This window comes from Catharus ustulatus, chromosome 3 (assembly GCF_009819885.2).
Source record: "Catharus ustulatus isolate bCatUst1 chromosome 3, bCatUst1.pri.v2, whole genome shotgun sequence".
Taxonomy (NCBI): Eukaryota; Metazoa; Chordata; class Aves; order Passeriformes; family Turdidae; genus Catharus; species Catharus ustulatus.
The window spans coordinates 76,700,302-76,713,540 of record NC_046223.1 but is presented as its reverse complement, the minus strand read 5'-3'; the positions used below and the strand labels follow the sequence as shown (position 1 = coordinate 76,713,540).

General features: G+C 40.5%; 1 protein-coding gene across 5 annotated transcripts; it reads right to left on the bottom strand.

Moving 5' to 3' along the window:
* Positions 1 to 209: 209 nt before the first annotated feature.
* On the bottom strand, positions 210 to 8,917 carry COQ3 (coenzyme Q3, methyltransferase). Of its 5 annotated transcripts, none has more exons than XM_033056303.1 (7): positions 8,877 to 8,917; positions 7,760 to 7,857; positions 7,236 to 7,388; positions 6,974 to 7,073; positions 5,153 to 5,395; positions 3,780 to 3,939; positions 210 to 2,363 (listed from the first exon to the last, which is right to left on the bottom strand). In XM_033056303.1, the coding sequence occupies exons 2-7, from the start codon at positions 7,771 to 7,773 to the stop codon at positions 2,146 to 2,148; spliced, it is 888 nt and encodes a 295-aa protein (XP_032912194.1). In that variant the 5' UTR covers positions 7,774 to 7,857; positions 8,877 to 8,917; the 3' UTR covers positions 210 to 2,145. The 5 variants fall into 5 exon arrangements, with proteins under 5 accessions (XP_032912194.1, XP_032912190.1, XP_032912193.1 ...); XM_033056299.1 differs by lacking the exon at positions 8,877 to 8,917 and adding an exon at positions 8,660 to 8,763 and having other exon boundaries at positions 7,760 to 7,883; XM_033056302.1 differs by lacking the exon at positions 8,877 to 8,917 and adding an exon at positions 8,660 to 8,756.
* Between the last annotated feature and the right edge of the window lie 4,322 nt (positions 8,918 to 13,239).

The following is a 13,239-nucleotide window of genomic DNA, read 5'->3' as shown; positions in this document are numbered from 1 at the left end:
TTTCCTAGGTGGTTCACAGTTAAATGAAAACTACAAGGAAGTAATAGGTAATTCACTTTAGAGTTGGACTTAATCCTTGTGTGTCCCTCTCAACTCAGAATATTCTGAATGATGAAAACCAGAAAGGACAAGAAAGCCAGGATAACAGCTAGTCACACAAACATCTGGACTTAAGGCTCTTAAATAAAACAAAAATCAGCTTTTTTCCATGCCAGTTTTATAATATTATTTTTATTTCACTTGACTCAAAACAGTCTCAAAACAAATCAGTGGAGGGGGGACTGCCTCTTATTGGCTACCTCAAGAATCTGTCCAGGTCTCAGTGCTTTTCAGAGCTGTTGGCAAAATTTGAAACAAGAGTCAAACGATTGCATTAGCTTAGATTGATGTTGGCAGGTTGGTTAGGGGAACTCACTGGAGCCACATGGTTTCACATGCCTGAACACAGTTAGGAGGAAAGACCCACTGGTTCTCTTGACTCCACATTTTATTCCAGCATCACTCCTCTCCTAAACACAGCGCACCATACTGCATGCATGACCAATGGAGCAGAGACTCCTTTGCAAAAGAAGGGCAGACAGGGAATTATTCCTCTTGTGGACAGCATTAGAGAAACCATTAATTAAATGTTGCAGCCAGTTCCACTGCCATGCTCCAGAAACGTTTACCACAAAACTTTATGTGAATTCAGAAACTCACATGTAGTGGTAAATGCTGTAGAGATAATCTCAGACCACTAATCTAACAGAAAATTAAGGAGTCACAACTCAAAACTGCAGCTCATAGAGCTACTTAAGTGTAAAAATGAAGATGTTAAAACATCACTGGTGAAGTTCCAAGGTAAAACCACTTCAACTGATAAACCTTTGGAACTATTTTACTGGTGTAGTGGCTTCTCCATCACTGAACTCTTAACATGATGATGAATCTTCTTCTCAAGCCATAGCCCACACACAGAACTATTATGAAGCAATCACACCAGATTCTACTTCTTAATCTTGGTCAGCTATGAATTACTATTTTTTCCATTATAAATTAACTATATTCTTTTGGGCATCACCAAATCCATCAGGAAACTTGGATCTGAAGGCAGCATGCAGATACAGCAAAGCAGGAAGAATGCAAATGTGTAAAAAACTAATTCAGTCCACACCTCTGCAGTAGGAGAAATGCACAAACAACTAAAATGGCGAAAAAGAAGGAGGAGAAAAAAAATTTCATTTTCATCCCTGCAAACAAATATAAGATACCTTTCTACTTCTGTACAAGCTGAAAGAAAGAGGAGAAAAAAAGGAAAGAAATGCAGTCATATACACACACACATGACATTTTATCTAGAAAGTTCTGTTTCATTGTAAATGGCTTTTCCTTTCCCAGGCTCTAGAACACTAAGAATAAATAGGTATGGCACCACAGTTACAGAACAGACTGCTAATGTGTCATTCTTCCAGCATGGAGCCTTGGTTGCTTAGTAAAATTTTACCTGCAGCTTCTCTTTATTTGGGCAGAGGAAAAAAAGTTAAATAGGCACAGGTACAAATATCTTTATGGTGAAGGGGCTTCGATAGCTGAGGCACTCTGGTCTCAGAGACTCTTCCATTTCACAGTTACTTCATATCAACTGCAGAAACAGCAGGACTCAACAGTAAAGGTTTGCTATTTTGTTTCCCCTCCTCAGGGAGAAAGGTGTATTACAGAAAAAAGTGTTTGTAGATCTTAAGTGTTTCATATATTTTTACAGAGTTGAGTATTTTAAATACTTAAGGCATTTTTTTTATTGTACAGCATTGTGGTTTTTAATTCACTCTACATCTACGCCATTATTCTATGGAGATCTGAATCCCAGCAGGACACATAATAAAGCTTCCTCCAAGCTACCAAGAGAATAATTTGCATTTCCCTGTCCAACAATTTGAAACTCCTTTCTCATGAAAATACTTATTCTTTAAGAGCTTTGCTCATTTCAATCTTAAAAGATTCCTGAGATAGTGAGCAGTTGATTTTTTTGAGACCCTAAATATTTGGCCAAAAATAGCACAAGTATTATTGATGCAAACAGGAAGCTTGTTGCTAGCAAAGGTTTTATTGTGTCCATCTGAGTAGAAGCTCATTTTCTGTTCTGGTGACAGTCCATCACCACCCATGTCAGACAGTGCCGTGTGGGACAGTGCCAGCTGTACCAGCTGTGGCTGAGTGCTGCTGGATGTCTGTCTCTGGCGGGGTGTCTGTGGCATGTGACTGCGCCCAAGCCCCAGCCTTCACTGCGTGCACTGCGTAGTTCAGGCCCGTGCTCTCCATCCAGCTCCAGGAGCCTGAGAGCGGATTATACAACATCCCACTCATGGTCTTGACTGCAAAGCCATCTAGAAAAGAAAGAAGCCATATAAAGCAAAAGATGTTCTTAAATATTGTAAGTCACTGCAACATCAAGCTCTTTAGAACAGCAAGTTTGAAACATGCTTCTTCCTCTGGGCTGGGGAGGAAGCTGCCTTTGTCAGACACTCCCACATGCAGTGCCACTGGCATCGCTGGTGACAGCAGGTCCTGCTCCTGGCAGCAGCTACAACAGCTCTGTGCCAGGCCATACACCACCAGCAGCCACAGGGCCCTGCTGAAAACCCTAGCCTCACACCTCCTCATCTGGCTGACTGGTAATGTTTTCTGGAGGTAGAGACATGCTTCAGATAGACATCACACGCTCCAAGATCAAAATCTGAGCACATCTTTGCAAGCATGCTTCAGATTCCCTTTAGGAACAGAAAAATGTAAGAAAAAGGCACATGAATGCCATCAAGGACTTGGTGCAAATAAAAAGTGATTTATCAGTCCCAGCTGAGCAGCACTCAGTTCACTGCATGGATCTGCTGTGTCCCAGCAGGATGCAGGGTGGAAGGCAGAAAACAAACACCCTATCAAAACAAATCACTCCACTGCGCCTGCTTCTCCTTTCAAAGGAAAAACTGTAAGAACCACCCGTATGTGAACCAGTATTAGTCATATTCCTTATGGCACTGCAAAGTGCCAGGAAAAGACCTTGCCAAGAGAATAGTTCCACTCATACTTCAGCTTCTTTGCAGTGAACTAGAGCAAAGTTAAATATTTGGTGAGAGGGTTTTAAAACATATGTGGTGAAGGAGGGCAATGGGCAGAAGTCTTCCCAGCTCAGTGCTCTGTCTGTTTTAGAAGCAATCAGACCAGGGTAATTTAATTAAAAATAATTAAAATCAGTATCACAGAGTTTCTCAGGAACTGACTAATGAATTTGTGGTAGGTTTGATCTTCATATTTTGGAAGAAATCTTTTAGTAACGTAATATGAATAGAGAACACAGAGCAGCAAACCAAAAATAAAAACGCCTCCTCCCAAAGGGAAGGCAACAAACAATGCAGTGGCAGCTGTGCAGCCCCAGAGTGCCAACACAGTTATTTCCTCAAACCTGACCCAGAGCTTATGAACCACTTCAGAGCACATATGCTGACACCAGAAAACAATGGAAATCATTGGAATTTTTTATTTAGCCTATTAAACAGAGGGCAGTTGCAACAGTGATTTTGTTCAAGTAATCACTGATTCTTAGGATTCCATTTAATTTATTTTATGCAAAATCCAGTAAGCAGCAGTGTCTTTAAACCAGGAATGAAACTCTCAATACAGGACTATTAAGCAGGAAAAGCTGTGTATTGTTGCTAGCACTCGCCCCACCTAACTTATCCCTTTGACATTCCTACAGGGACATTTGTGGATCTCTCTGCATTCCCACCATCTGGCGTGAAACTTACTTGATTCCAGGAGGCGCTCCAGCTCTTCAGGGGGAACAAATTTCTCCCATTCATGTGTTCCTTCTGGTACAATCCCCATTATTTTTTCTGCAACCACAATTCCCAGGACATAGGACAATTGTGTTTTATTGATTGTCGTAATGAATAAAGAACCTTCGGGCTAATTAAAATATTAAAATGTTCAATTAGAAGAATAGTTCGGGTTTTTTAATTGTACATTTAATCACATTAAGACAAATAACTTGTCTATGTCAAAGTCTACACAATGCAAGAGTAAGAAGTAATTTCATTAGCATAGATATTTACAACATTTTAGTACAAGAAAGAATGTAATGTTCTAACAGTATGTCTCAGGAATCTTCAAAGAATCAACATAATCAGGTCTTGGGTGGCCTAAAAACTATTTCCTAGCCAACAGAACACCTAGAAAGTCACTTAGAATATCTTCTGCCCAGAAAATGGATAAATAAAAGGTATTAAAGCATGTACAGTATCTATTATTTTTTAAAATGAACAAAAAAACCCCCAAAAAACCAAAATACCCAATGAAGAAAAAAACCAAAATAAAGCCACAAACCACTTTTTTAACTGAAACCAAAGTAAAATGTGAAATGCTTCCTTAATTTTTGAGACTGCTGAATGCCATGCCATGCTTGTTTTAATAATTAGATGGGCAAAGAAATAAAGCCAGAAACAAATTCTAAGTCCTTAAAGGATTGTTTGTTAGAAATAAGGGATAATTTCTTTGTCCCTAGCAGGCTAAAGATTAGTAGTGCATTCCATTGAAATAATTTATATTTCTTCTGATGACCAGAATAATAAAGAGATTAAAGAACAGCTCCCACTTGTGTGCTGAGCCTACCATCCTTTTTTGCAAATGAACTAGTATCAAGATTAATAACCACCTGATTATCTCCAAAGTTTAACTAGGAACCTTTAAACGCAATCCAGGATCTTATCTGACGTGATGCCAGTGCTGGAATAAAATCTTGTGTCAGAAACATCATTACAGAGTTCCCATGCAGTCTGAGCCACAGCTGTCCATCAACAGCAGCACTGCCACATTTTCTCTCACCTAAGTGAAATCAGATGCACCCAGATTTCTAAAGGTCCTGATGCAATGCAAACCTGCAATGCTAGGTAATGCCGTAACACTTTTCTGAGGCTGAGATAGGGAAACAAATTTCCCCTAACTGTGGTTACTAAATTTGGGAAGACGTATTTGCATCATGGAGAAGAACGAAAGGCACTTTTAGAATCTGCTTCTGACTTGGTGGAGAAATGTGTGTAGATGTGTTTTCACACTCCTTTTAAAAAACTCAAAAATAGAAGAGAATAAATATTCCCAATAATGAAAGCAAAAACTGTCTTACCTTTAACACCTGAGAGCAACACTTGATAAACGTTTCAAGGTCAGCCACATGCTCCACTACTTCAGAAGCTACAATTACATCAAAGGTTTCCATAGACTCCTCCACAATCTCCTCCAGTGAACTGCACTTGTACTGTATTCTCTTGGCCAGCACTGGATCAAATGACTTGTGCTGATCTGCTGTTCTAATGTTGTCCTCCACAGGATCAATTCCAGTAACTGAAGCTCCCAGTCTACCTAAAGGCTAATAAAAAAAGAGTGTAATTTATTCTCTGCATGAAAACAGTTTACTTAGAGGTGTCTGAAACTTTGCAATGTACATACAGGATGAAGAAAGCATCAACACAAGACAGACAATAATAAATGATGAGCTCTGATCCGGCAGTTTTATTTTAAATGCTTATTAAAGCAAAAACACCCTTAAATTTGGGAAAGGTGGTGTTAATTTTCTTTAAAAATTATATACTGGACTATGCACACATCTAAATTGTCTTTTAGAATAAATAATTTGTTCTCAATCCATTTTGTTACACCAAATAAAGATTTCTTCCACTGTTACTCTCTGATAGAGGAAAAACAAAGGGGAAAATCAACACAGTAATTAAAGGGGGGAAAACAATGCTGTATTTAATTACTGTCATTACTTTCTTTAACATCCACCTGTAATGGTAAATCCTCATATCTTTTTAATGGTTACTTGATATATGATTATCTCTGTGACTTTCTCACTGCTGAGAACTAAACACTGATGTTCACTAGGATAGCATCAGCCTTGGCTGTCACTCAGGTTTCTCCAGTGTCTTCTTACTCCAAGGTTAACACCTTAGTCATCACCTCTTCTGAAACTGAAACAGGCTGCAGAACATGACCACATGTATGATATTCCAACCTGAAATTCACCAGTTGTTCAGCCTGAGAAGGTGATGCAGCACACTGGCTTTGCCAGTATTGTTGTAAAGATCCCTCTCACAAGACTACCAGATTTTGCTCACAAGAGGTTAAAAAACAAAGAAAGAAAACATGGGAGAGACTCAGGTTGCTTTGTAACACCTCACTTCAGATGCTGATGAAGTTCCCAGAGTAAGTCAGCCAGATCTGTAACCCAAAATTCACAAACCATCCCTAGTCTATTGATGGGACACAGCACTGTTCGGAGCCTGTGTGGACACCGTTCCAGCACACAGTAACTTCGCAGTCCCAAGTTTGTGCAGACTTCTCTGGAAGCCACTGTAACATCAGCCCCTGTACCACAGCAATCTCTACTGACACAGGAGAGGTATGATTTGGGTGCTTGATGTTATTCCATGCATTTCCCATGAGATCAAATCAAAGATGAGAATGCCCACCCTCATGTAAAACACTGAAGATAAGCAATTCAAATAAATAAATGTGCAAGAACAAGTTTATAACAAAAATTATTTCTTTGGTAATGAGGATGTCATGATTCCAAGTATTTTTGCCTAGACTCATAAAGTGAAAAAAGAAAAATAAAGAAAGAAATATTCAATGACTTTTTCATCATTCTTCCCCTCTCCTTTACTCTACAGTGCTTGAAATCTTATTTTCCTGTTTTAGAATCTCAGAATTTTAGAATTTCTCATTACCAACTCCCTCATTCTCTGTAAAGCACCACCACTATGCTAACCAAAAACTGTATGAGGTTTTTTGTAGGAATGCACTGCACTCTACTCAGTAACTAACATATCATAGAAGAGAAAAAGTCCTCTTTGGAGGATTAGAAATTAAGCTGTGTAATTAGTACAACAATTCAAATACCTTGCACACCTTTTAACAAGAAAACACAGAGCACACTGTTTCTTACCTCACTCAGCAGTCCTCCACCGCAGCCCACATCAAGAATCTTGATTCCAGAAAGTGGATTTCCCAGATGATAATTACTACTCATGCTCAACAGAGTATCTCTGAAAGAAAAGGGATGTGATTAAGGTCAAACCCACAAGGTGCTTTAGTAGATGCAATATGAAATTATCTTAAGTACTAGTAATTGGGTTTTTTTTTACAGTATTTTCTGAGGTCATGCAGAAATAGTACATATTAAAAAAAATCCTTCTTCAAAACCATACCTAATAAATGGCACTCTAATATCATTCATAGAATGAAGGGCTGCATATTCTCCTTCTTCATCCCACCACTTATGTGCAAGGAGCTGGAATTTTTTAATTTCCTTTGAATCCACTGATGAGTGTGAAGTGCTGAAAGGTCTCTTCACAGTGAACCTAAATAATGAAAGCTGAATGTCATTAAACCAACACTAATACTTCATGTCAGCTGAAATACGGGAAAAACAAATACTGCATCGGAAAATGCAAAAAAGGTAAAACTCATGTTTCTGTAGAGATCCAAGTTACACTTGTTTAGTAGCATATAGATATTATACACTGTATGGGTAACATATCTTCCCAAACAGATGGCTGCATGCCTGTAATTTTTAAGTTGGCAACTGGTAAAACAAGAACAGGCCACATCAAACATTCAAACATGTGAGATATAAAAATGACTCCATGTGACACTGTCACAAAGTCAAATTAAATTGTTACAAAAAAGGGTAGCCCTAATCACACAGGGTTATTTTAGATACATCACTTACATGTTGCTTTTCATTTCAGTCAGAGAGACAGGCAAGGTACTACTGGATTTCAGTTGTCTTTTCCTGTGGTAGTCCTGAAGGACACCTCTCAGACCTGTCTGAAAAGACAGATCAGCATGGTCATCTGCATAAATAAAAGACAACCAAATGGAAAACATCAGCTTTACAAGAAGTCAGAGGCAAAACACGTAGTTTTAAGAGTGCTGCTCTAGCAGAATACCAACCATGCATATCTTTGCACATTTGCTCATTATTGTACTTATGGAGTCGGGGATTAAATAAAAGAATGTATGCTAGTTCACCACCCCTGTACTCCTCAAATTATGTACAATGCCAGAGACCGAATGGAAATGAGATTTTTATGCAACTGAAATGCTTCAGTTAGTGCGAATTTCCCGAAAATGTTTACTCTGACCGTGTGCTGTGCACACACACACACACGCTCAGCAGCGCTGGGTGTATTATCTGTTAGAACGAGATGTACACAGCTGCACACTCATTTTCCATTTTACAAAAAAACCCTCACGGACGGTACACAGGCAGGCCAGGGATAATACCCTGCAGTTGTTCTCCACTCCAGCTTAGCCGACGCAGGGCTCTCCCCAGCACGGCGAACGCTCGCCCACATCCAGCTGCTGCCTGGCCACCCACAGCCCCCGGAGGACAGCACTGCCCCACTGCACCCGGAGTAAACCAGCCCCTTAAGATGACGTTAGGCCGCAGTGAGCGATGGAGCGATCCAGACACCTCTGGACCGCAAAGAGGCGACAGGGGAACACCACCTTCCCGACGGGAGGTCTGCGGGCCCGGCTGTGAGGGAGCCGGCGAAGCCAAGCCCCGTCACGCCGCCCGCCCGCCCTGCCGCGCCCGCCCAGGCCCGGCCGCCCAGCGCCCGCTCACCGCCCGCGGCCCCCGGCAGCGCGACCGCCGCCCTCCGGTGCCGCAGGGCGCGGGGGACAGCTCGGCCGAGGGCTCGGGCCGCCCCTCCGCCCCACATGGCCGCGGCCGCCGCTCTCGCCCCGCCCCGGTCCGCGGCCGGCGGTGCCGGCTGCCTCGCCGGGCGGGCGCCGGGAAGGTTCCGCCCGGCGCTGGGGCCGGTGCGAATGCCGGCTCCTACCGTGGCACTTGCCGCCAGGACTTCCCGTGGAATAGCTCTGCTTAAATGTGTGCTCCCTCATTCCCGTGTCTTGGAACACGAAAAGACCCGCAAGCAGAGGCCTGTTCGGATGACACAGAGAAGAGCCGGAGCCCATAGCTTTCAGTCCCTTTCATTACCGAGAAACACACCGCGCTTGCAGGCACGGCACAAAGTACAAGAGTCCTCGCTCCGGGGCAGGTTGGGGAGGGAGGGCAGCGATCCCAGAGTCGGCACTGCGGCCTGGAGCAGAACTCTGGGCTGCAGCATGGCTGGGGCTGGGGCAGGCTCCTCACGGCTTGCTGCTGCCTCGCTCAGAGCCTGCCTGTCGCGGTTTGCAGACCAAGTCCAGGCTGTGGCGCAGGAAGGAGAAGGCCGCCTTCCTTCCCTGCTCCCTCGCAGGCGCTGCTGCCCAGGGACCCGAACCCAGGGTCGGGTGGGCAGCCCTGGCAGTTCAGGGCTGACACACACAAATGCAAAAGAATTAAGCCAGTTTTATAAGATTTTTCTGACACTTTATTGAGCTGCAACAAGAATGGCCAGAGCAAACCAGAGCTTGTCTGGAAGGTAGCAGTGCAGAGCAAGGCAAAGGTAGGCCGTGAAAGCAGAGCTGGCAGCGCTCCCGTGCCTGCCAGGCAGATGATCACCGGCTGAGTTCCCTGCCTGGCTGTGCAGGGGCTGGCGTCTCAAGGCAGGAGGCACGGCCAGCACAAAGCCAAGGGCAGAAGCACGCTCCAGGCTGCAGGAAATTTGTAGTATAACCAGTCCTAGCTTGACTTCCCTCTAGTGCTAGCCTTCTTTATGAAGTGACCTTGCTTAGTACTACAACCCTTTACTGCTTGAAATCTGCCTGTTTACAGGTCTCCTGTAAATACAGTGTAATTCTTGTAGTAGTTAAAGTTTGGATTATTTTCTTTTTAAAGCCAAATAAGGACTGTTGAAAGGGCTCAAAAGAGCTCGTCTCAACAGCAATTAAATATATGGCAAACCTGCTTAGTATGTACCTGCCTCACTTTTCTACTCACCTGCTTTCTATCCAACAAAGCTCATGGTGCACTGGAGTTACAAGTCGTTAGTAACATCTCAGAGCTACTGAAAAAAACCAGAGCTCCAACAAATCCTTTATGCTAGGATAGTCTCCTTAAGAGACAAAACTTAGCCTTCCTTCAAAGCATGCATCCACATTTTATTCAACTTTATTATTTGTCATTCATTTAGCAAACGCAAAATCTGAGCAAGAGAGCCAAACGTTACGTTGCCATTACTTTTATATTTGTGATTTTAAAATTGGCTACAAGCAAGTAAACACATGCACATTTGGCAACGTATTCTGCTGAAAAGACTAGCTTGTTTGAAACTAGAAGTAGCTATTCCATGAGACAGAGCCTCAAATACAGAAGTTTTTGTTATTGTGCCATATTTCAAAACACATGTAGTTGCTTAATCTTTAAAATCAGAGTATTTACTAAAATACTCTTTTTAGGCCTATCCATACCCACAGCCAATTCCTGTTCTTACATGGTGTAGTGGGCACCTTGGGGCACATACGGACATTGGCTTGGTGGTATTCAGCTGAACAATTTCCATGGAAATCATTGTTCATTTGATTCCACACCACCCCTTACTTATTAAAGAAGTTTTCAAGAGAAATGCCTGTAGATGTCATGCTGCTGCACAACATCCAAAATCCTATGTGCTGCTTTCCTGTAGTGCACTGAAATGTTTTTGCAGCATTTGAAAATGATCCATTCCCATTTTTGCATGTATTTGCACATTTTAGGATCACTTCAGATGTATGGAATTAAAAGAACGGTTGTTATTTTAGCCTTTTCTGGTGAAAGACATTCCTAATGGGAGTTTCCAAAGCCCAAAGTGCAATGTAATGCAGACAAGAGTACCCATGTGTATTTAATTACTGAATGATGAGTAGGCTGTTATAGTAAGATTTCTGAAACAGTTAAATACAGAGATCGTATGCTCTTTTTATTGGCATACACTCACTACCCATATAAGTGCATTTGTGTCAAAAAAATAATTTTCATATTTACAGGAAGTGACAGAATTCCAGTTGTTGGCAGAGTATAGAAAGCTTTTCATACACAATCTTTTTTATTATTAGACAGAGAATATAAAATATGAATTGAAAATCAAATTCAATGCATCCTGGAAACTGTATTCCTCAACAGCTTTTCTTAAGCTTATTTCTAGTTTCCTTCTGTCTCTCACAAGATATCCTTCTAGGACATCTGAACTGTTATGCTACCTACTTTCCAAAAATTCCTCACTCTTACCCAGAACCAAGAATGTAGCGAGACTAGACCAATAGATCGTTATTTATATTCCCACCAATGCAAGTAAAAGTTGTGTGTTGTAAATTAGGCCTTATTTTGCTGATAAATATGACTGCTTACTCTATGTGAAAGATATAATTGGGGGGGAGTGTTATAACTGATTATTTATCTGTAACAGTGTTTTGATAAACATGCATGTATTCACTAGCAATTAGCTTGCTTATTAAACACATAGTTAAAATGTATTTATTTGCACTGAAGCAGTTTATTTCTGCATCGTATTTATGAAAAAAATTACAGTGGAAAAAAGCTGCATAGCTGAATTCTGATTTAGTTAAATAGATTAATCTCTTCATGAAGACATGCTTTGCAAATTGCCTGTACTAGTATAATTTTTTCTTAGAAGATACAGCCAATCAAAGAGAACTTACTTTGATGTTAAACCTTTTACCTTTTTCACTACTGGTGTCATACCAGACCTTTTAGGCACAAATTGCTCCCTGAATTTATGTTCTTCTGTAACAGTCACTGGCCTAGAGTTGGGTAATGTTGGTTTGTTTTTTAACTTGCATTATTTCACACTCTTGTTTCTAACAGCACTAGTCAATTTCCTTAAGTAGGTAATCAGTGACCTCTTTCACTTTATGATAATATTAAAATGAAAAAATTCGTGGCATTGCTGATACATCAAAGTATTAGCTTTACACAAGTCACAATTCTTGTGACAATAAGAACCAGCTTTAATATTTACTACGCATTTAATGCATCTGCCAAAATGTAAAGTTAACCTATTGTTAGTTTTCCAGTGTGTACTGAGTGACATTTATAAACATACTCCATAAAAACATCTAAAATTCTGAGATGTGTGTAGTATCCCTGAACATCCAAAGATCTCTCTGAAAACTGGGTGAGGAATATAGTTCCAGAGCTTAACACCGCCACATGAGATCAGTTAATCGCACATATTCCTAATGGGGTTCTGTCTGTTTAAGTATAGCTTGTATTACAGTCACCCATATTTTACACACACAGCATATAGTACCAGTTAGACCAAAAAAAAAAAAAAAAAAGGGTTATAAAAAAAATCTATTACACATATCTAAAGAAAAATAAGATGTCTTTTCTCTGTTCATCCACACCCCCAATAATCTCATCATGTCCATGGATTACAAGTGTTTCACGTTAAATCTTTTTCAAGTACTTTAAAAATCTGTTATACCAAAAAAGCTGCCTTTTTTTCTTTTTTTAAAGTACTTTCTACCATTTACCACAAAATTCAGGTGCAAGAATTTTAAACAAAAAATGAACTAAAGAGCTTTATTGACATCACAGTACATTCAATAGTAATTTTAAGAACATTACAGCTGAAAGAGAATGGCCTGTTTTATAGTCTTAATAAGCACTACCGTTCTTGAAAAAATGTAATACAAAGAAATCCTATTAGGTATTTAATTCTGAGCAGCATTTGGAAAAAATACACCTATTTACAGATAAAAAAAGGATTCTGGTTTCACCTACATAGCCACAATGTGCCTCTATAATGAGACAAGCCTTTTATAACTCATGGAATTTTTAAACGTCATAGCACTGGTGCCATAAATTCCTCAGCGTTTACGACGGAGAGGAGTTGTTGATCTGAAAAATAAAGGAAAAGGGGGAAAAAGTGAATTGGAAAAAATAAAAGACCCCCAAACCCACACACACTTTAGGCTTAGTAATTAATAGTTTTAAAAGATTTTCCAAAGTTACTTTTGCCTAAGACAAAAAGTTTAATAAATACCATACTTTATTTTAAAAGTTCATATGCCGTACACATGAAGATGAATATAAAAAAACTTTTAAAAAGTCAGACAAAATACTTAAAAAGTATACTACCTTGATCGTGACTTAGACTTGTGTTTGCGGCTTGCCTTCTTACCAGACCTTTGAGATTTCTCCATGGAGCATGACCGAATATGCTTTGATTTCTTAGCCTTCTTTTCTTTACTGCTTCCTGGTGATTCAGAACTACTCCTTGCACTAGATTCAGAGCCTGATCGTTTTTTGCTATCTTT